Source organism: Zootoca vivipara, chromosome 5, assembly GCF_965207765.1.
Source record: "Zootoca vivipara chromosome 5, rZooViv2.hap1.1, whole genome shotgun sequence".
Lineage (NCBI taxonomy): Eukaryota > Metazoa > Chordata > Lepidosauria > Squamata > Lacertidae > Zootoca > Zootoca vivipara.
The window spans coordinates 52,904,607-52,929,208 of record NC_142588.1 but is presented as its reverse complement, the minus strand read 5'-3'; the positions used below and the strand labels follow the sequence as shown (position 1 = coordinate 52,929,208).

Below are 24,602 nucleotides of genomic sequence, written 5' to 3'. Positions count from 1 at the left end.
CAAACTCTTAACATCCAAGCTCATGCTATCATATTTCTGCACTAGCAATCTTACCTCATCTCACTTGGATGCTCCTCTTGTAAAATGCGTAGCTGTCCAATTCAGAAACTTGCCTAATCACATTACCTAATTTTCTTCATATATACATAATTTTGCTTCAGTCTGACTTGAAGCACGAAGTCTGAAACAAGACTGAAGGTACCACATATCTCCTTAGCCAGTGTTACGTAATAAACATCCGTTGCTAATTTACCAAGTCACTGGATATCACTGTTCTACACAAGTCCATTTGGAATAGAGTTTCTCTGGCTATAGCATGTTTTACCCTTAACTTTCCATGCTTCTTCAGGAGTCACAGTTTCCTGGCAAGCTGCCTTATTTGGCAGTGAAGCATGTAAAGTACAAGGGAGAGGGAGGGCAGTAACAGACGGGGAATTAAAGTTGACAATCTTAAAAGTTACATAATAGCCAGCATCATACTATATTGGGGGGGGGAGAGAAACAGAATAAACATTCTTGCAAATATTTCATGATTCACTGAAGACACTGTCTGGAAATAAAGAGAAAAGCAGCATCACTGAATATCCTGCTTTAAAATTAAGCAAAGATATATAATCTGTCAGCATCCAGAGGGGGTTGAGAGGCCAGCTGGCTAGCCCCCAGCTGGATCATGCCCTTCCATCCGACATGCTGGACGATCCTCCGATCTCTGGTGCAACGTAAATCAGCGACCCAGACTTCAAAAGTCTGAGTACACTATATTAGCAGAGCACGCTGTGTGAACAGAAGTGGCATGAGGAGGCTTGTGAAAGCATATGGTAATAACAAGCAGGTTTATTAAGCATAAATCAGGACAAAGAAAACATATTGTCTCTCCTTCGTCTCCTCAGAGAGTCTTGAAAGCAAAAGCTATACACAACGTAAGTTCCCAGCAATCTGTGCTGGTATGTAAAGAGACATGTGACACGCAACAGTTCCATGTCTGCTCTAAAGGTGGAATGGAATTTCCCAACATAATCATCCTCTTCTCACACAGAATTTGGATCATCTAGTGCCTTTCAGTTTGGCAGAAAAAGAGGGTCACTAAGTAGTGACTTCTGCATACTTGTAGGATTCTCCAGATATACAGAAGTATATTAGTTTGTGTAAGAGAAGGCAAAAAGGCAACCAATCAATCAATATTTCTCCCTATGTATTCTTACATTCATATCCCAGCTTTAATCCCAGCAGCTGAAAGTGGCATGCATACTTATCCCCCTTTTCAATTTATCCTCACAACAACCCTGTGAAGTAGATTAGGTTGTGAGGCTGTGACTGGTGCAAAGCCACCCAGTGAATTTTGTAGGGCTGTGGGGGGATCTGAATCCTGGTCTCCCAGGTTCCAGTCAAACAAGACTCTAGCCACTGTAATAATGTGGCATGATTATTTAATGTGATTAATTCTTTACTACCACCTAGCTTTCACGGCATCACTTTACTCAGGCCTTTGCCAGTCTAAAGTATTTTCTTTAGTGGGACCTACCTCTTTTGCTGAATTTATACTGTTCTGTACCATCTGAAATTGTCTTATGTGTTATATAATTATAATGGTTTTATTTTTAACAAATAATTGAAGCCTCTAATATTGTAACCCACCCTGGGATCTTATGGCATTCCCTAGTGACATCAGCTGATGGACAGGTGGCTGTGATTTGGGCAGATATGATCTTGCAGGTCATCTTGGTAGCTGACCAAGATTGACCCGCGGGCTGCAGATTCGCCACCCTGGGGTCTACAACCGCTAAGCCACAGTAGGGAAGCCACACTCACACACCCTACATCAGACATCATACATGACGTCAGATGTGGGGCAGGCAATAATGGGGTTTCAAAAAGACAATCAGGATCCATCAGCCGATAGGCAGTGGGAGCGCTTCTGGCTCAAGGAGGGGAAAGTAGAAACTGCATCTTCTTCACTGTGCTGCTCTTTGAAGCAGCACCTGCAGCCCCTTTCAACTTCCAAAATCGGAAATTGAAAGGAGCAGTGTGGAGCTGTTTGCAAAAAGATCAGTTTGGCTGGAAGTGCCTGTACCCTCCTGAGAACAGGAATGCACAGCCAAAGCAAGCAACCCCTACTCCCTTCTCCAATAACCGGGGGTGGGGTGGGGTGGCTTGGGAAAACTTTGACTTTGCTCTCAACTCCGACCCCCAATGTTTGAGGTCAGAAAGTTGTTGTTTGCTTAGGCTGCAAATGCTTCCATATGCAACACTGGGAGACAAAAGTGGCTTCTCCTCCCCAGAGGTCTTCTTTAAAGAAGCCCAGCACGGAATGCCACACTAAGAAGGTTACCTCCCCAAGCATTGGTTCCCTTCAGGAAATTCTAATGCACTGAAAAGTGTTTAATTTGGGCTGGGTTTTGGAGTCCCAAAGTCAGGACTTCAAAGCACCTCATCAGCAGCGACGCACTCCTAAAACGTAAGGGAAAACATTTCTTTTTTAAAAAAAATATTATTATTTTTGCATTTTTCCGTTGCATACATTTTCTTTCTCTGTTATTCTAGTTTTTCTGATCACTTCTTTTAAACATCTAGTACAATATCTAATACAATAGTAAGCATCTATTACAACCATAGAACATCTCTAGTCACGTCCTATCATATGAAGACTTCCCAGCCTATCTTTCCTTGACATCCTAGATTTTAATCTGATTTTGCTGCATCTCCTTAGTTTGTATTTCCCAAACTCAAACCCAAATTCTAGTATTAGCAAGACAAGGAGTATATTTAAAGAAACAAAAGCTGATTCAAATCAAGAAAAAGGTTGATTTCAAGTTTCCTACTAACACTTCAAGTATTTCCTAAATAATTGTGCAAATTATAATACTAAAGTCATCTTTAAAAAATGTTTCACAGAAATGAAAGATACATATAGGAAGAAACAAAAAATATTCTCACCCTCATCTTTATTCACAACTACAGTGTTATTTATACTGCTGCTTCATGCTTATAACCACACCTTGTATCTGTTCATCATATGTATGTTTTCCTTTTTTAAACCTATGAAATGAAATTTGTTTTTAAAAATCCTATATGGTCTCTCACTTAAAACCAGCACCCATAACAGTCTGTGAAGTTAGTAGAATACTGTAGTCCTATACATATCCACTGAGAATTAAATCCCACTAAGTTCAATGGGGCTTACTCCCAACCAGTTGGGTATAGGATTGCTGCCTAAATGTAGGAGCATAGGTATGTACACACTGGGCAATTTTGTCTTTTCTTCTTTCCAGTATTGTTTCTTTCTACTTCATTCTGCCTGTGCTAGCTCCATCATTACAAAAACAAAGTAGCAAACAAAAATAAAATGCCCATGACTCATAGGTCAAAGCAATGTTTAATAGTTAATTGGGTAGACTAGATCAGTTTATTTTCATCAGGTGACAATGAAGTATACTCTCCCTACCAAACACTCTACCTACTATACACAGGCATCTAAATATTCGTATCTGATAAATCTCATTTACCTTGATGTATCTAGCAGAAGCAATGGTTCTGTTTAGAGATTAAGGGTTGTATCTATGTTTTACTCAAAGTAAACTCACTGAAATTAATGAGCCTAAGTTTAACATGTTAATTAGCTTCAAAAGGTCTAATGCAGTGGTGTCCAAACTCTTTTCAAAGAGGGCCAGATTTGATGAAGTGAAGGACCGTGAGGGCCGACCAAAGGGCCGACCAAAGTTGTTAACCTTTTCTAAGGATTGAAGTTGTTGAGGTTTTAGGATTTTACCCCAGGAAATAAACTGCCACAGGGGCCACATTTAACCGACCAGCAGGCTGGATTAGGCCCCCAAAATGGACTTTGGACATGCCTGGTGTACTGAGTAGGACTAGCACAAACTACAACTCCAGGGCTGCAATCCTAAAATAAGGGATGCATGAAATCCAAAGGCCTTTCAGCCACTTCTTGCCAGGCTCAAACTTGAAGGGCAGACATGTGGTTGAGGGAAGAAAGGGGTAAGGGGAGGTTTAGACATGCTCAGAAGTGTGGCAGAATTTTCTGCTGGTTTGGGGATGTGACAGGAAACCTAGAGAGCTACTGTATTTGCATTTATATCCCGCTTCTTTCTCCAAGGAGCTCAAGCTGGCAGACATGATTCTTTCGCACCTCATTTAATCCCCACAACACCCTGTGCAATAGGTTAGGTTGAGAGGCAGTGACTGGCCCAAGGTCACCCAGTGAGCTTCATGGCTGAGTGGGGATTTGAACCCTGATCCCCCCCAGGTTTTGGTCCAACATTCTAACCACCACACCACACTGGCTCACATGTTTCCTTTACATCCCAATTGCTTTCTGGCAAGCCCCCAGAGCACTACCTTTTTAGCCCTTCCAATGTCAGTACTGTACTATGATCAATTGATCAATGATCTGAGGACTACAGACTAATAATAGGGCTTTCATGCCTATATTTAATACTGATCTAGTATTTTTAAGAACAACTACATAGTTACAATTTTACACATTTTTAAACAGATGGGGGGCACTTAATAATCTATTTTTAGTCATCCTGCTTCTTTTTGCAATCCAAAAACTATTCCAATTAAAACATTAGCTTGATCCACTTGTGTTTCCACACCTCACATTCTCTTCACAAGCAAAGCATAGCAAAGCAATTCATAATATATTTTTGTGCCTAATTTTAGACCCCAACAGGACACACCACTTTACATCATCATACTGGTTCAGAGAAACCTATGATACAAATATAGGCTATGTCAAAAGTAAAGCTGAAGTAAATATAGAGACAGTATTAGAATTCTAAACTAGAGGCCTAACTTCCAGACCTTTGCGCCTACCCTACGGGTAAAGCTGCCTTTTGAAAGCAGAGAAAGGTGAAGCACTTCAACATCGTTTATGTTACCTGTGTCTTAGTGATCCACAAAAGATTCAGATTTCTAAGGGGGGAAAACAGTTTTGTCCTAATACCTTGAAAAATTGCTACTCATGAATTATAAACATATTGTATAAAATAAATGCAAATACCTGAGTTCTGTTTCTTGGCAGTTGCCAGTATCAGGGGAGAACGGAAATCCAACTTTTTCCATTGTTTAACCTATACTAATCACAGCTGTTAACCAAAGAACTGTATGCAATAGTCCAAAGGGTGACTAGAAGAAGTATTCCCTCAGAGTGAAAAAATAGACATCATAGCAATTTGGTGTCTCATGCTCAACCTCCTTCCTGTCTAACTACAATCACAGTACATGAATGTACTCCTACAATGGGACTAGCCTCACAATTATCACCAAGCCAAATAAATGACTGGAAGAAAGGAAGTAGCACTCTGCTTGTATACAGTGAAGAAGAGCTTCCTAACAATGTTATATCAATGTTATTTACACTTTGAAGATTATGGTATCAATAACTGCTTATAGATAGGCAGCGTCTTATTACAAAATGTTTCAGTAAGAAAGTAGCTGTAATTCAGCCCCTATTTTTGTTTATACCATAGGCATTTCCCACAAATAGGCTAGAAGAAGATATAATAAGATGTGCAGTTGACATCAGCTATTAGTCTAAAGCCTACTAATGCATGATATTGGGGGGGGGGAGTAGGGGGAATCCTTGTACACACTACAAATAAAACACAAATGCAGGCTACGAATGTTTTCCTGGGTCTCATGTTTTATCTTTCTTGAATTTACAGTCAGTATTTGCCATCCTAATTATAATTTATTTTTCCAAATGATATTTTATTCAGTAAGTAAGTAAGCATTACACAGAACTCGCTACAGTAATACAATTATTGTTAAAGAACAGTCAGTTAAACATCTTTCAAAAACTTTGAGGAAATATAAAAGTATGTATCTATGCAGTTTCAGTCTCTGGAACTGAGTCAGTAATCAGCATTCACCACACTGGTTAAACAAGTCTCAGAGAGTGACTGCTCTCAAAATGTTACACACAATACTCCACCCAGTACGGTTCAATAAAAAACATTTATCAACAGAATTCTTCAGTTCCAAGTTTTAGTCATAGCTAAACACATATGGTACTCAAGTATCTAAACCCTGAGGTTGTACAGCATTAAAACATACCAAAGAGCTAACAACATACCACAGATCTAGTATCAGTAAAGTATTCTTGATTTTTTAAAGTAATTATTTTCTCTTGATTGAAACAGTGCCTTTACAGATGTGGTGGTGATACTGTAGCTATCTAACACATGAAATCCAGAACAGGACCTGCACAAGACATTTTGAAGTCTTGGGACAGAATAACAACTACCTAAAACTAATCAGTTGTTCTGGAACTTTAAAAAGATTCCACAATCTCCGCACCCTGGGAGAAAAACTGCAGTAATAAATTAAATATCTAACAATTTGCTGCCCTTTCATGGCATCCAAAATCAGCTGCCTAAAGTGGCTTGTCTCACACTTGCCTAACAGCAGGGCCAGCCCTTAAACAGAAATGGAATGTTTCAACTGACCAATTTGAATGAGGATAATGTGACATCGGACCTCCATGAAGGTCCATTTTCTGCAGGGGATGGAGGGGATCCTTTGATGGGTTTTCCCTCCCACTTGCTCCACAGGCAGGAATATGCAAATTAGACAGATCATGCCTCACTGTGGGGGGAGGACAACACCTCCATCTGACAAGATAATCCAACTCTGAGATTATCATGTTAATCTCAGAGAAAAGCAGTGCATCCCATGGATACAAAATGCCAGCCGAACAAAATGCAAGAACTGCAACTATTGAGAAAGAAGAACATCCAGTAAAAAGCAAAACACCACCACCACCACCACCAAAGAAGGTAAAGGTAAAGGTAAAGGTACCCCTGACTATTAGGTCCAGTCGCGCTGGGGTTGCAGCGCTAATATTGCTTTATTGGCCGAGGGAGCTGGCATTTTTCCACAGACAGCTTCCGGGTCATGTGGCCAGCATGACTAAGCCGTTTCTGGCGAACCAGAGCAGCGCATGAAGACGCTGTTTACCTTCCCGCCGGAGCGGTACCTATTTATCTACTTGCACTTGACGTGCTTTCGAACTGCTAGGTAGGTAGGAGCTGAGACCGAACAACGGGAGCACACCCCATCACTGGGATTTGAACTGCCGACCTTCTGATCAGCAAGCCCTAGGCTCTGTGTGTTAGACCACAGTGTCCCACCAAAGAAACCCACATATAAAAAAGATTTGTCCAACTTATAGCCAATAACCAAAACTAGCTTAGGACAGGTAGTATTCCTCCATCCCCTGCAGAAAATGAACCTTCACAGTTGGTCCAGTTGTCACATTTTCCTGCTGGGTGGAGGGGATCATCCAGTGGGATGTACCAAAGCTACTCAGACAGGCGGGACCAGCTGTGGACCCCCTACCCCTACTGGAGAACCACTGGCTGTAGTACTTGCCAACCAAAAGCAGCTTTGGCAGACGCACAGAAGACATCAATCCTGTAATGTCTCACAAAGGTAGACAAAGAAGAGCAGATGGTTTCCCTACAAATATCCCCCAGAGATGCTGAAGGCAGCCAAAGTAGAGGTACTCCTAGTAGAGTGAGCAGTGACCCCAGCAGACAAGCCAGAACAGAAACCTCACAGCACTTGGAAATGCATCCTCTCAGCCATCTGGAAAGTGTAGCAGTTGAAACCTTCTTTCCCATTGTCTGGGGATGGAAGGAGAGAAACAGGGAATCACACAAGCGGAAGGATACCATTCTCTTTAGATAGACATGCAGTGTGCTTGTCTTAAATCCAAGAGAGTGCCTCTCCCTCTCCTTGTCCAATCTAGGGTGGGGGCAGAAAGAAGGTAACATGACATCCTGGTTCCTATCAAAACTTGAGTTAACTTTAGGAACAAACATAGGGTCCAACTTCAGGATCACTGAATCCTAGTAAAAAAAAGCAGTGTTCCTTATGCACTATTCACCTTGGCATTCTGCTGAGTCATGAATATGTCCATACAGGGCTGACCGAAGTGTAACACTATCTGTTCTAACACCAAGGGCAGATGACTCAATTCTGCTTGAGACATGTCCTGGAGACTCAGCCAATCTGCCCTGGTATTTGAAGCACCTGATACATGTTCCACATTGATAGATGCAAGGTGGTTCTCCGCCCAGTTGAACAGATGTGTTACCTCCCGCAGCAGTGTCAGAGATCTGGATCCACCCTGGTGCAAATATAAGCTTTCACACACACTTGTCACCTGCTTTGCAGCCCTTGCCTGGCACTGCCACCCTGTGGCAGAGAGTGGAGGACTCAGTTTGCCTTCGGGCCTCTGAGCAGCATTGGCGCACTCCCTTCTGGCCTGACGTGTTGGTGGCATCAAGACTTCCTCTTCCAGCTGCCCAGAGATGATCCAATGCCTGTGAAGGCAAGAGTGCCCCTGACCACAGCTGCTGCATCACTAGACCCAGAAGAGGAGGGGGAAAGGAGGCAGTTCCCTGCCCCCTAGAGCAGCAGGAATGAACCTATGCAGGAGAGGCTGGAGTCATTGAGGAGCCCTGAAATCCTGACAAACCACTAAAGTAGACATTGTGCACTCTCTCCCACCCAAACCTGAGGTAAGGCCTGGGACCGAGCCTCAGACCATGGTCGAGGAGAAAAAAGCAGGCCCAGTAAAGGCTATCTGAGGGACCAATCCCCACTCCTTGTACCAAAACCTGCCAGATCCACCAACAGAACTTGGGGTGATGAACTATGCTGTCAATCACTTGAATAGGAAGTGATGCAAGGTCCAGTGGCTGAGGACCCTCCAAAACCGCACTCTCTCGGTGGGATGATCGGAAAGCCGCCGTTTGTCTAAACTGACTTTTCTCCAGGTCATCCAGCTGCTCCTCTGCAGCCTCTGCCAGCTCCTGGGATGAACCAAACTTGAGGATACAAGGAAGGAAACAGGTCTGATGTCACATTATCCTCATTCAGATTGGTCAGTAGAAACATTCAGTTTCTGTTGCAGGACAGAGTGAGAACAAGCTACTTTAGGCACCTTCACTCTGATGCCAACAAGTTATTTGCAGGTTTAGTGATAGCCTATTTTTGAAAATCCCAGGCTGAGCTACATCTTGAGGTATGGATCAACAATACCTAGGATGTGGCTATTTCAGAGCGACTATCTGAGCTTAGTAGAATAGCAAACAGTGTTCTAAAGAGAGGCAACTTTGATGAAACCTACCCCCCACCTTTTCATAAGGAAAGTAGCAATTTCTCCGACCAGTTTTGCAAACATGTTTGTGGAGAGCCTATATTGACCATTAATGCCCAAAGATTATGTAAGATTATGTTACAATCTTAATGCTGTGTTTATTTTTTTGTGGAGATTGTATTAAAATTGATTTAATAAAATTTTAAAATGAAAACAAAATATTTACAGGTCCACAAGGCTTCACAAATCCTCCCCCTGCCCCATATTTTAATGATCATTTGCACACATCCTCTACAGTACTTCTGTGGGGCCAAAGGGTTTCCCCGAATTAGTCCTTTAATGGCTACACCCAATTTTTACACTTTCACTACACATGGGTTAATGCAGTACTTGGCCTGGAAAAGGCTATCATCTTGGGGGCCTTTGTATTTAACCTTTTCCTTGCATTGTGTTAATAGAAAAGAGAAATATTTAGAAAATTGACCTTCACTTTATTTTTACTAATCAAAATTATATTATTTCTTTCACACATCATTGCTACAGCAGGCTCCAGAATTACTCCAATTGCTTATGTTTATTTGGATTGCTTATTGTCCTGGGTGTTGAATGGTGGCCTAAGAAGAGGCATAATTTGATGCAATGTGTTAAGTGCATCATATCTTCTGCACAACCTACCTTGTTGGGTGAGAATTCCACGCATGGTGAAATATGAATTAAAAAGGTGCTTTGAATGCTCGAAAGTTCTATATAAAAACTAATTAATTTAACTATAACCTCTTGCCAAAAGCCTATCAGGTAGTAAAAACTAATTAATTTAACTATAACCTCTTGTCAAAAGCCTATCAGGTAGTCAGTCTATCACTGAAGTACCGTATTTTTCCATGTATAAGATGCCCCCTACTTCTGGGGACCCCAAATTTAGAAAATAGACATATGCACTATAAGGCGCCCCCAGAATTTTAACCTTATTTTAAAGTAAAAAAAACCCTAGTCTTATACACAGAAAAGTTCGGTAAATAAGGACTCCCATTCCCAGGGGTAAGTGGATTCAGGCCAAGAAGCCGTTCCTTCTTTATTCTAAAAATGTTACAGTACAATCTTCTGGGATGTCTACTTAGAAGTATGCCCCACTAAATCCAATGGGACTTACTCCAAAATAAGTGTACATAAGATTGCAGCCTTATTTGTTTAGATTTTTACTATTTTAATTAATTTGTATAATCATGCCACTTTTAAAATCATATTGCCTTTTGCTAGTATGCATATATCACCACTAAAAACAGAAGTGTATTGCCTTTTTCAAAAAGCAATAATACTTACCAACCAGGGTAAGAGATGTGGGAGTAAAGTCTTACTTTTTTTCTCTCCTACAGATTTTTCAAAGTCCCTCATTAGTTACATCCACTTCAGGCTTACCAGAAGCTGGTAGGTTCAAGATCATTATCACCCCAGGGCCTAACATTGGCCACTGAAGGCAAAAGAACCACCAACAGCAAATCTATACCTGGAGAGCCATTCTTGGACATCGTCAGTGGAGTATCTGTGGCAGACAAGCCCCTTCAATGACAAAGTTGGCATCCATCCAACTTTGGCTGCTCCATCCTAACCCCCTTCAGACAGCAAATCTGGAGATTAGGAGTCCTTTGTCAGACTGCAATCCTATACATACTAACCTGAAAGTAAAAACTTATGAGGTCAATGAAACTTACTATGAACATATGTATAGAATTGCACTGTTAGGCTAGTCACCACACTGAGGCTTCAGGAATGTGAAGCTCAGTTTTCAAGAATATTCCAAATGTGAAACTGATCAATGAGACCTAGTGAAGTAACATGGACTACAAGGAAGGAAGAAAAGAGAGGAGGAGCTAGAAAATAGTGTTCAAAAATATGAATTATTGAGATTTTCAACATGACTCCATTCAGGTCATTTGACCACCTCGCTAGTTGGAAATTTTTAAAGCTATAGAAATTATTTCATTCCTTGCCAACTTTTAAAATTCAGAATTCTCTTATACCATATGTGGTACTGTATCTGACACAAGAAGGCGTCCATCAGGGAATGGAACACTGATGATTACTTGATATAAAACTAATTTCTTCTGTTAAAAACCACATGTCCTCAATATGTGTATCTATATTTATGAAACATCCATGGAATATGTAGCAATGTGGCAGGGCTATTATTGTTATCTTGACACCACTGGCACTGGCAAAGCAACAGCTGGAAAAAAATATTTTCCATTACATCCACCGAGTCTGTCATCAAGCTTTCCTCCGCACAAGTAGGGACAGGCTATTTTTAATATTCAGATGAGCCAAAAATAATACAGGGATGACAACCAAGTATAACTATTTCCTCATAACCACCTGTTGACAGTTTTAGGCTTTGTTCAACAACAACTGATTGTTTCTTTTCCATGCTAGCAAAGAATTAAACTTAGGTTTAATCTACTGTCACATTCTCTTAATTCTCCTACTTTCTTCTCCAAGTTAATTAATTCTATTTTATAACATTAGAAGCCCAAACCCTTTCTAATTATGTCAACCTTGATGTTATTCACTCATTTGTAGAGAGTAAAATAACAGGGAATTCTCCTTTTTAACCTTAAAACTTTCTTTCTAATCTTAAAAAGTAGAAAAAGCCTAAATTAATCAATTTAAACATTAAATATATGCCACCTAAATAAAATATATATAAAATAGTTGTCTAGTACTTGGGTCATAACACTGTTGCAATATAGCAAGGGTAACAATACCACAACTGACAAAAACAAAGCATCCCTTCTACCTCCTCTTTGCCTAAGAATGAATAAAACAATGGTGGCAGCAACACAATCCTGCAAACATCAAGTTATGCAATATAAAGAGACAGATTGAATGACACTGCCAGAGACATGTATTGTAAAAAAAGAAGCAGCCACGTCTGAGTTGAGGAGAGAAACCAGCAGTAAGAGATGCAGGGGCCTGTGGAAGGGAAAGCAATGCCAACTGGCTCTCAACCAGATATCTGAATGTCGTCCTTAGGGCTCTGGAACTTTGGTTTTTCCTGCAGTAAAATGCTTTCTTTACATAAAGAGCTTACCGGTGATATGCTTCCCGACGATACTTCTTCATAGCATAGCCATCCATATTTGCAGGAAGATCTGCTGCATTTTGCAGTCTGTCACTCCATGAAGTTGTCATTTTGTTGTTGTTTTGTGCAATTGTCACTTATTCTAAAACAACAAATGAAGACACTTTTTTAGTTTGCAATGTATGTCATAGAATCATAGAATTATAGAGTTGGAAGAGACCACAAGGGCCATCCAGTCCAACCCCCTGCCAAGCAGGAAACACCATCAAAGCATTCTTGACATATGCCTGTCAAGCCTCTGCTTAAAGACCTCCAAAAAAGGAGACTCCACCACACTCCTTGGCAGCAAATTCCACTGTCAAACAGCTCTTACTGTTAGGAAGTTCTTCCTAATGTTTAGGTAGAATCTTCTTTCTTGTAGTTTGAATCCATTGCTCCGTGTCCACTTCTCTGGAGCAGCAGAAAGCACCCTTTCTCCCTCCTCTACATGACATCCTTTTATGTACTGTATTTTAACATGGCTATCATATCACCCCTTAACCTTCTCTTCTCCAGGTTAAACATACCCAGCTCCCTAAGCCGTTCCTCATAAGACATCGTTTCCAGGCCTTTGACCATTTTGGTTGCCCTCCTCTGGACACGTTCCAGCTTTTCAATATCCTTCTTGAACTTTGATGCCCAGAACTGGACACAGTACTCCAGGTGAGGTCTGACCAGAGCAGAATACAGTGGTACTATTACTTCCCTTGACCTAGATGCTATACTCCTATTGATGCAGCCCAGAATTGCATTGGCTTTTTTAGCTGCTGCATCACACTGTTGACTCATGTCAAGTTTGTGGTCTACGAAGACTCCCAGATCCTTTTCACATGTACTGCTCTCAAGCCAGGTGTCCCCCATCCTGTATTTGTGCCTTCCCCCCCCCCAAGTGTAGTACTTTACATTTCTACCTGTTAAAATTCATCTTGTTTGCTTTGACCCAGTTGTCTAATCTGTTAAGGTCATTTTGAAGTGTGATCCTGTCCTCTGGGGTATTAGCCACCCCTCCCAATTTGGTGTCATCTGCAAACCTGATCAGGATGCCCTCAAGCCCATCATCCAAGTCATATAAAGATAAAGATGTTGAATAAGACTGGGCCCTGTGGCACTCCACTAGTCACTTCTCTCCAGGATGAAGAGGAGCCATTGATGAGCACCCATTGGGTTCGGTCAGTCAGCCTGTTACAAATCCACTGAATGGTAGCATTGTCTAGCCCACATTTTATCAGCTTCTTTACAAGAATATCATGGGGCACCTTGTCAAAGGCCTTGCTGAAATCAAGATAGGCTACATCCACAGCGTTCCCTTCATCTACCAGACTTGTAAGTCTGTCAAAAAATGAGATCAGATTAGTCTGACATGACTTATTTTTCAGAAACCCATGCTGACTTTTAGTGTTCACAACATTCCTTTCTAGGTGCTCACAGACCGTTTGCTTAATGATCTGCTCCAGAATCTTTCCTGGTATTGATGTCAGGCTGACTGGGCGGTAATTGTTTGGGTCCTCTCTTTTCCCCTTTATGAAAATAGGGACAACATTTGCCCTCCTCCAGTCTACTGGAACTTCGCCTGTTCTCCGGGAATTCTCAAAGATTACTGCCAGTGTTCTGAAATCACCTCAGCCAGTTCTTTTAATGCTCTTGGATGTAGTTCATCATGTCTCACCACTCCGTTTTTAAAAAGAGTCAAAAATACTTGGGGAAAAGCAAGTAGCTGATAAAAACAGTTATCTTAGTTGTAAAAAAAAAAAGACAAAACCAGAGTCTCTAGCATACTTACGGGGGTATATACTTCAGTATGCATGCTTCAACAAGCTTGCTTCGACAAGCTTGCTTTAACAAGAATGCTGTGGAATCTAAATGAATGCTTCTAGGTTGCATCAACAGAAGTACAGTGTCTAGATCAGGTTTCCTCAAACTCGGCCCTCCAGATGTTTTGAGACTACAATTCCCATAATCCCTGACCACTGGTCCTGCTAGCTAGGGATCATAGCAGTTTGATCATGGGACCAAAAATATCTGGAGGGCCGAGTTTGAGGAAGCCTGGTCTAGATCATGGTAAACAATGGTGCAGCTCTCTTCTGCTCATGTCTAGTTCTGGGAACCAACGTTAAGAAGGATGTGAACAAACTGGAATGCATGCTGAGGTCAATAAAGTAGGTGAGGAATCCTGGAGACCAAGCCATTGGAGAAAAGATTGAAGGAGGTATATGTGGTTAGCCTGAAGAAAAGATTATTAAAAGGCAATAAAATAGCCATCTTCAAATAACTGAGGAGCTATCACACAGACGATGATAGCTGCTCCAGAGGATAGGATACAAGCCATTTAGATTAAAAGGAAAAGGATTTAGACTCAATTTTAGGAAAATCTTTTTGACTTTATGGGCCATTTGACTGTGGAACAGACTGTCTGGGATGTGATAGACTCCCTTTCATTTGAATTTTCAAAGGAAAGACTTGATTGTCACCTAACAAGGATGCTGTAGTAGTGCATACCCTGCATCAAGAGCTGGTTAGGTACATCAGAAGTCATCTGGTCTATGTTTCTATGAGTACTACAGAAAGAGAAAGAACTTACCTAAATTATACCCATTTATTAATGGAATATCAAACTTATTTACACAATTTAACATTTACAATAAAGAATCAACAGTAACAGGCCAACAATTGCAGGTCTCTCGTGTCTTATTCTATGTAACAACACACTTGGAGGGAGTACAGGAGCAAGCAGATAAAGCACTATAAACAAGGCATACTGAAGCAGTCTCTCCAGAAACCAGCACAAGCAGGAAATGGTCTTAAATTGTCAGACAAGGAGTTGATGAAAGGAAGAAACAGGAACCATCAGTTGCAAATGTATCAGGTTTGACTTGGCCTTTGGCCTGTTTGATATTGTGACTTGGCTTCTCCATCAACTGCCTGTTGAAAAGTCTGAGGACATTTTCCAGTCTCCAGCCACCATCATTCTAGCAGCAACTAATAAAAGGATAATATCCTTATAGTATCACAATTATGATTCGTAAAGACTTAAAGTATAAAGTTTTTACAACCATCAATTTAGGTCAGCTGTGCTGACAAATGTGGCCCAAATTGCTCAATTTTCAATCTCTTTGCATTTTGCTGTTTAAAACTTTCCTAAACTGACATATTAATTCCTTGGGGGTGGGGGCAGCCCCAGCCAACAGAGACAATGAATGCATTAAAGGACTGAGGTAAATTTCCTTTCCATTCACCATTTCAGTAGGAGAGATGGTTAGGAATACATATGGGGAGAAGCGAACAGCAGTAATTAAAATTCAGACATCAGTTCCATATATGTAGGGAAGCTCCTTTTTTTCTTATAAGCAATACATAAATTAATAAAAAAAATATATTTCTCAAGAACCTTCCGCTCCCTAGAAGCACAGTTCTTCCATACAAGCATAGTTTACTGCACCCAAAAATCATTTCCCCCCGTGGTAGAGTGCAACAATAGTTGGGCAAGTGCCTCTCCCCCTCCAAACTTAACTTTAAGTCTGACACTGGGATCCAAATAGGAAATACCCAAACACACAGAAGGCTGAATCTCTTCCCATTGTGAATTCAAAGAATCACATGATATGAATCCTTGTGTCAGAGTAAGATATTATAAGTTTACACACATTTTCTCCTTCACCATAGAGAGAAGATCTTCAGCCCTGATAAGTGTCTGAACTGGACCTAAGATTCATCAATGAATCTTGTAATGCTTAGCATGATGGAAAATAATGTGTTTAATGATGCAAAAGAAAATAGGATTAGCCAAGTAACTAAATTGGTGCCTCAAATATGGCAATACCCTTTTAAGTTTGAAGTAGCAAAGAGGATCAGTAAGTACAGAGGTTTCATTCCAGTGATGAAAATGGATTATGACTTCTACCAAAAACTCCATAGGGTCATACTTGAATTCTTACTTCAGTAGATAAAGTGGATCTAATCCCTTAATGTAACTCCATTCCAAGTTATTTAACCACTTTCATCTCTGACATAATGTAATACACAGATTTCAAGCTGCTATGATGAATCAGAAAGGAGGATGCAGGAGCCTTGTACAGATCAAGGGTATACCACCTCTTCCTTTGGGTTAAGGATTTTATTAACTTTAACAAATGTTTCTTTTCAAATGATGCAAAGGGTACAAGTTAAAAATAAGTTGAGCTGAACCCTGACATACTTTTTAAAGTCAGTGGGATAAGTATGTTAACAGCTTAGGCGGCTAGCCAGCTAAAATTCTTAACTATAAAGTCTATGGCACCTTTCTTAAATTACAAAATCTTATTTTAAAGGCCAAGCATCTGTAAATAGCTTCAAATAAATATAGAAACCTGTAAGCATGTTAAGCACTTCAGAAACAACCTTCTGCAATTTATTTCAATTACAGTGCTCCTAATACTATTATAACTAAGCAACTGACTGTTTCTGCTCCAAACATAATTTCAAAGAACTTCTACCATATTGCATGCTCAAGGTATAAAGCCTTTCCCCAGGCTAACATGATGCATATGGGAGGGTGTCTGTGTGCAAGTAATACATTTCAAAAATAGAACACAGCACATATAGGTTATTTTGTTCCTTTTTAACACAGCACTGAACTAAATATTGCTCATGCTGACAAATTAAATAGCTTTCCACAGAGATCTGACAGTTAAAAAGTCGAGAGGTGGAATTGCCAGACAGTTCTCTTGTTTTTTTAACACAGAGCTGGAATATTTTTGTAGCTTGTTATAAATGGATGGGGCTTTTTTTTGTATACATCCTCCTTTCAGTTAGCATGATTTCAGTACTTTGACCTGACCAGCTAACAGAACTGAGTGGTAGAACAAAAGATGTGTGATGACCCTGCTTTTTCTAGTTCCTTCACAATAAGCTTGCATAACAAAAAAAAAACAAAGTTTTAATACCCAGAGCATGCACATATATACACACACACATAAAGATAAACAGCGGAAGGCTTCTAACATTCTATGAAATACTGTGTCTCCAGGTCCCTGTATTAAATTCATCACTAAAAGGCATTCAATTTATTTGTTTATCTTATTGAGATCAGCACCTTACAATCAATGAAACTTCATCACACCAATAGGGGGCAGTAAATGTTCTCTTCCTTAGCTCACAGATAATCCCAACACAGATAATTTATTTTAAAATTTCATCAGCAGAAATGAAAACTTAACTGGGAAATATTGAATATTATTTTACTGATTAAAGGATACAACCTCAAAGTATATTCCTATAATACCCTGCCAACTAACACAAAGGATTCTCACAGCAGCTTACATTAAAAAACAAACGAGCAAAATTCAATGAAACCAACAGTTCTAAGCACCACTAAGTTTAGGGCTTCTGTTTCACAGACAGGTCTTAGCATTATCTTTAAAGATTTTTGCTTATTAACAAGGTGTGTTTTTTTTTATTAGACAAATCAGCAACTATAAAAATGCAAATAAATGTACCTGATAAATTGTCTAGTTTTATTTCGTGCCTTTTTATATCCCACCATGCTATTTGTAGAAATAAAGGGTGTGTTATAATAAATTTTTAATAAATAAGTAAATGTATCCTGTTATATGTAATAAGAGTGGGAAAAGAACAGAGAGGGATCAGCAACTCCTTACATCAGGGGTGACTAACCTTTTTTCCACTGAAGTTTGGACCCGCTATGTTGAATGTACAGCTTCTAGTAGTTGCAAGCTATGCATCTGAGCCATGGGGGACTAACAACAGGGACTCCCCTAAACATCTCAATGATCAGGCATATATCAGGCAGTCCTTAAGATATCCTAGACCCATGTTGTTAAGGACCTTGTACACCTGGCCCAGTAACATATGGGCAGACATTGCAAGCTTTTAAGCACTGGAGCTATGTGCTGGCGGTAATCCTTTCCCATCAGTAGTCCAGCTGCAGCATTTTCCACCTGCTTGAGCTTCTGGACCAGGCACAAGGCCGACATATAGCTCATTGAAATAATTGAGTCATAAAGTTACGAATGCATGAATTACCGTAGCCAGGCTATCCCTGTCCATAAAAGGCTACAGTTGGCGCACTAGCTGTAGCTGGTAAAATACATTCCTAGCCACTGAGGCTACCTGAGCCTCAAGTGACAAAGATGAATCCAAGAGCACCCCCAAACGATGCAACTGTGCTTTCAGAGGTAGAGTAACCCCATTCAGGAATGGAAAATGGCCAACCTCCCAGACATTGGAACCACCCACCAACAGTGTCTCCATATTCTCAGGGTTCACACTCAGTTCATTAGCCACCATCCATTCCACAACTGCATCCAGACAATATTCCAGACCATGCTCAGCCTCTTCTGACTCATATATTATGTTGAAATAGAAGGTGCTGCACTGGACACCTTGACTGGACTTGCAAAAACTGCTGCACCTAAGGCACTATGGAACTGAGCAACTTTATCCTTGAAGTGCCATGCAAGCTGCTCACAGCATATTACCAAGTGCTCCAGAGGGCCAACTACTACTTCTAGTACAGTTAGTCTCCAAACCACCTGAAATAACTTTGCTGGATGGAAAATAAAAAGATTCCTTCAGTAGCACCTTAAAGACCAACTAAGTTTATATTTTGGTATGAGCTTTCGTGTGCATGCACACTTCTTCAGATATCTGAAGAAGTGTGCATGCACACGAAAGCTCATACCAAAATATAAACTTAGTTGGTCTTTAAGGTGCTACTGAAGGAATCTTTTTATTTTGCTTCGACTCAGACCAACACGGCTACCTACCTGTAACTAGAACTATTTGCTGGATGGGTCATCAAGGAAGCAATATTGGCAGCCAAGAACTGTAATTATTCACTGCCTTGCCTGCCACTTTAGTAGGCAGAAGTGTTTGATCAGCTTTGGAGCAGGTTTTCCACCATATATGCTCCAGTCCTCTTCCAGCTTGCTTCACTGACTGCAATTCCTTAGTAAAGCAAGGCAGTGTTAAGGCCCTGCAGCATCTGAGAGAACCCTCAGGAACAATCACATGAACAGCCCTCATCATCTCCCCATGCCACAATGAGAATGGGGCCTCAACAGGATCACTGGGCTCTATCCACAGAGAGCAGTTCCATTAGTCTCCAAGGGCGGACTATCCAAATTGGTCCCCTCCCCTGCAGGAAGGGGCTGCTGCCAAAAGTCCGAATTTCACTAGGAAGTGGTCTAACCGTGACAACAGGGTTACAACCGCCACTCCTATGTCCAGACCATCCCTTTCCCCACCTGAGTATGCCCTGCTCCATGCACTGAGCCAGTGACTATCTGGGACAGCTATCTATGGCTGCTAAGGAGCTAACAAAACTGTTAGCCAGAGCTGAAACAACCTCAGCAGAGGAGAATGTTCCTTAGTTCCTCCAACACCACACCATAAACAACCTCAGTCAGCTTGATCAGGGAGGCAGTAGGATAGGTGGTACAACAGCATCCCCAGGCTATCTCCATGACCCCATAGCAGAAGCAGGCCCTCCAGTCCAGCTCTTAAGTGGAAAGGCTTCCTAGTGAGAGAATGAGCTGCTATGAACTATGGCAATGCCTCCCTGCCAGACGTCTAGTCTGGTTTGGTGATGCAGTGAGTACCCAGCTGAGTAAAGCTGTGTCAGGTCAGACCCACCCAGCTCCCCCACTAGGCCAGCCTGTTCATCCATGATAAGAGCATGGATCAACACAGTCTTACTATGAAGAGACCTGCTGTTCAAGAATGACACCAGGCTATTGGGCACAGTGGATGATATCAGGGATGGGGTGGACACAGCAAGGGACAGGATGCATGCATCTATAAACACTACTACATGTTTATAGTAGTTTATACTACTACTACCCGCAATGCCATGCCATTCCCTCTCCACATTCAACAGGATAACTGATATCCTTGGACCTGCTTATCCTCTCTTCTTCCTACATCCAAAGGATAGCTCAGTGGGTAGAGCATAAATCTCCAAGCATTCCCTACCACAACACACAACTGCTTCAGGCTTTCACAATAATCTCCCATGGCTCATCCTTTTTTCCTGGTAGTATCATAAAAAAGGAAACATGGGGATAACAAACAAACTACAATTTATACCAAAGTTTTATCCTTCTTAGACACTGATCCACCAATTATCAGTGGATCACAAGCTTGCATAAGTATTGAAAGTTTGGGCTGGTTCTAAATCTACCAGTATATACTCAGGTAATCAAGCATTCCCCCCCCCAAATGTTCTAGATGCATGTTTCAGTGCTATATTCTGCTAACATTTAAACACTGTTGTGTCTAGGTGAATACAAAACCAAAAGTGAGCAGGCCAGATGGCATTTTCAGAGTGCACTAAGTTCAACTACTGGAACATCTGAGAGTTTAATTATTTGCAGTTCCAGGAATGGCTGTTAATACTACAAAAATACAAATAAAACATACTTAGTCATTTGGCCAATGCGTGCTTACCGCAGAACTGTTAAATGTTGCAACAAAACACTTATGACAGATATTCTTAAAAGCTTGAATGGATAGAGAAATCTGCCAATTTGGCAGCCATTTCTCTGCTGTAGGTTGGTGGTGCCAAAGCGAACAAAATTTAAATAAAGTGAAAGAAAATTTAATCCCAATCCCTATGGAAGGTTGCCTGAAATATATGACATAATAGTAGACCAACTGCCTCTATCATAATGCCAGGCCAACACTATACTGAATTTGCCCCCTCTTTATTCAGCAGATTTCATGATTGTGTATAATGAAGTGAGACGAAGAAGAAAATGTCAGCAGTCTTTCCAAACTGCTGTTCAATCTCAGGACAAAGGCCAAATGTACTGGATTTTAGCATATATTTCATGGTACATAAGTAACTGCACTACTAAAACCTTGGTTTTAGCAAAATGCCAGTCTATACCCTTACAGTTTGCTATCCTGACTGCATGTTTTCGATTCAATGAGTTTTGCAGATCACTGAGTCAAACATACTCAACAAGTGATATCTACATTTTAAAAAAATCACCTCAAGAACTTTCCCTCTTCGAATTTTGGGAAATGCAGCCCTTCGGGGACAGTGCAAGAGAGATGGAAGTTGCACAGAATATAGTAAGTGAAGACAGCTGCAGTGGAGGAGTAAGAAGAACAATATGTACAAATTAAAGGCTTGCTGTGCAATGCAGCTGGATGCAGCAACCTCTTTCAGGCTGCAGCATGAGATGGAAGGGAATTGATGAAGACAGACACTGGTGTCTGAATGGTGTAGCAATATCTTCTTTTAAAAGTGTTGTTTCTATCAAGAGGTATCAGGTGCCAATCTAGGGAAAGAAAGCCACACAAATCACAGGCCTTTGTGGAGAGAAAGAGAAATTTGATTTCCACAATCACTGCCCACCTTCTTACACTAGAGATGATTTTTATGTCAACATCTGGCTGGGGGTGTGTGGAATGAAAAAAATATTTTCACTAAGATCATTTTTCTGCTGCCATGAGATAGTGTTTCTAATCAATCCTCAACAGGACATAGGAAGGAAGCACCACAATTTCACTCTGTCTCTCTCCCCAAGGTAAGAAAAAGAAGAAGAAGCAAAGTGTCTCATTTCCTGTTATTAACACTGCACTAGTTAAGTGTTATGGATACAATTCAGTAAGGAGAAGAAGATGAGGCAGCACCACTGCACTAGAAATACTGAAGAGAGGAGAAAATACTCAGGAGCCATCCACGGGGTGGGGTGGGAATAAGAACCCTGTTAACTTTAAGCATCACTTAAAAATGAGGAGCGGGTGCTCTCCCAACTCAAATCCTGCCCCTTTCTGCAATGGGAACTTGGGGTTTTTTCTTCTCAAGTCCATCACTCATACTTCACACACTCACAAACACACATACACAGAGAGAAACAGAGAAAGAAAGTTATAATCCTCCCACCCAGCAGGCCAACGTGAGGCACCTTCCCCAGCTCCCTCCTCTCTCCCTCCACGGCCACAGGATGGGATTTCAATCGCTCATTTCCCCGCGGCGCGGAAAACGGCAGTGACGCCAGGTGGAGAACGGAGTCCTCCCTCCCTCGGTGAGGGAAAAGAGAGAGAGAGACCCGTCTCCCGCGTCATTTTGGGGGTTTCGTGACAGAACTACGACGCGCTCTCTTCCTCTTTCCCCTGCCTCAGGATTGGGGGGGGGGGGTTCGCCTCGACTTCCCGCCTCAGCCGCGCCAGTTTCATTGCTCTCTCTTCCCGCCACCCCCTCCCCCGCCGCCACCGGGGCGCGAGAGGCCAGTCCGTTGCTTCCCGGCCTCCGTTCCGCTCACCTCTCCCAGCGCGCGCGGCTCTCACTCTTCCCTCGTTCTCCGCGAAAAAGAAATCGCACACAACTGAACTGCCGCAGCACTGGACCTCACGCACACCGCGCCTGCGCGAGCTAGCCCTTTCGTTGCCTCCCCCTTCCCGCGGTTAGGGATCGAGGAGAACGTGACGCTTTACAGCAATGCCGCAAACTACAGCCAGGAAGCCGGTAGGCCGCACTCAACGGCTGAACGCAAGCGGGGGTGGGGGGTGGGGTGGCGACACCGTTTTTTGTCTTCTACTTGGTGCGATTAGTTGGCATACATTTTGCAGGGTTTACGGATCGGTGACCATCTGACAATGAAGCTGGGGGTAACTAGGAACAAGCGAGCAAATACACTGAACCAGCCGGAAAAACCTTTACCATCGATGTTGGCGCAATAGAAGCGACAGGTGTCAAACATCATATGTCATTATCAGTCCCACCCTCGAACCTTAGGGTGAAGGATGGGGTGGTGATGATGATATCCCTGATACAAAAAGGAAAAAGGACTGGAAAGTGAAGAGGAAAATCAGGGAAATTTCAGCACCAGGGCTTTTGTACTCTTAAAATAATGACCAGGTGGAGTGGAGGAGGTAGTTGGGGGGGGGGGGGAGAGAAATGGAAGTAGTTGGTCCTCATAGCCGGGTGGTGGGAAGGCTATCATTAGGCCAACTAGGCAGGTGCCTAGGGCACAGGCCTCAGAGGGACCTTTGAGGGGTCTTACAGTTCTATACAGCTTATTCAAAATGATTTGTGTGCTAAAACGTTTCCCTTTATTTGAGAAAGATGATCAAAGATTGTTGCAGTAAGCCCGCAATTTATGAGGGGGTTACATTCCGGGGATTGCACCTAAAGCCAAAATCACATATAGTCAAAACACATTGGGTTCAATGGCAAGTGGGGTTGCAAATGTCTTTTTCCCAGGTGTCCACCTGAGTCCTCCACTGCTGCTGTCCTGGCTGCTCTCTTCCTCTCAGGCCCCTACCATCTTGGTCACACCATTACAGTATTCTTCCCACTTACCCAGATCACCAAACAGTGGCAGGAAGGGGGCTTTTTTTCTTTTTGAAAAATGTTTAGCTAGGCAAGTGTACTGTCCTCTTGCTTATAGCATAGCTGTGGCTCTGGTTGCATGTGTGCTGCAGCTAATCAGTGAGGTAGGCCATTGCTGTCCATTTTGGCACCATTGATTATTTAAAGGCATTTAAAACTTTTGTGGACAAATCAGACTGCATTAGCTGTAGTGGTTTGTTTATATTTTCTGTGTTAAAAAACAGAATCAATATTTCCTTCAACCTGTCTCAAAAGCACTCAAACAAACCCTTTCAATTTATTTGGGTTGTGTGGTTGAACCTGTTTTCTCATGCAGTTTCCTTGCCGAAGAGCAGGGAAGAAAAAATGCTGGTAATTTGCTTACGATCCCTGAACAAACTAAAGACTACATGCCATGCGCAAGGGGGAGGAGAAGCGCCTAGCAAATGAAAACGCAAGAAGGAAGTTGACTGACTGAGCATTGGTATAGTTGGTATTGCTCCAGCTGGATCACAGAGTCAGATCTGACAGTTTCTACGATGAATAGCCTCCCACGCGCTTCTCATACTAGTAGCTATTATGAAATAACAGAATAAAGTTCAGGTTTGTGTGATAATACTGGCAAAGATTGAGGGCACTAGGAGAAGGGGACGACAGAGGACGAGATGGTTGGACAGTGTTCTCGAAGCTACGAACATGAGTTTGACCAAACTGCGGGAGGCAGTGCAAGACAGGAGTGCCTGGCGTGCTATGGTCCATGGGGTCACGAAGAGTCGGACACGACTAAACGACTAAACAACAAACAACAACTGGCAAATACTTAGGACCCTCCAGTTAAAAATATTCATATTACAAAAGGTTTTTTTTGTTAAAGCTGTTTCCATCACATTCATTTTTAAAAAGCAACACTTTCCTTATTACATGTATTTATTATATTTATAATCCTGCTTTTTAGGAAAACAAACAAATATATCCCCAAGCAGATTACATAACTTGAAGTACAATACAGTGGTACCTCGGGTTACAGACGCTTCAGGTTACAG

The 24,602-nt window shown here is 41.7% G+C and overlaps 1 protein-coding gene across 11 annotated transcripts in view; it reads right to left on the bottom strand.

Annotated features, from left to right (window-relative positions):
* NT5C2 (5'-nucleotidase, cytosolic II) overlaps positions 1 to 22,613 on the bottom strand; it is an 84,952-nt gene extending 62,339 nt beyond the window's left edge. For 9 of the 11 annotated variants that reach the window (XM_035132651.3, XM_035132649.3, XM_088669634.1 and 6 more), the window contains exons 1-2: positions 22,511 to 22,613; positions 12,213 to 12,345 (exon numbers count right to left, since the gene is read on the bottom strand). In XM_035132651.3, the coding sequence (XP_034988542.1) occupies positions 12,213 to 12,313 (101 nt within the window). In that variant the 5' untranslated portion in view covers positions 12,314 to 12,345; positions 22,511 to 22,613. Of the gene's footprint in view, positions 1 to 12,212; positions 12,346 to 14,710; positions 14,798 to 22,510 lie in introns of all 11 variants that reach the window. The other 2 variants (XM_088669637.1, XM_088669631.1) reach the window with 1 other exon arrangement.
* Positions 22,614 to 24,602: the final 1,989 nt, after the last annotated feature.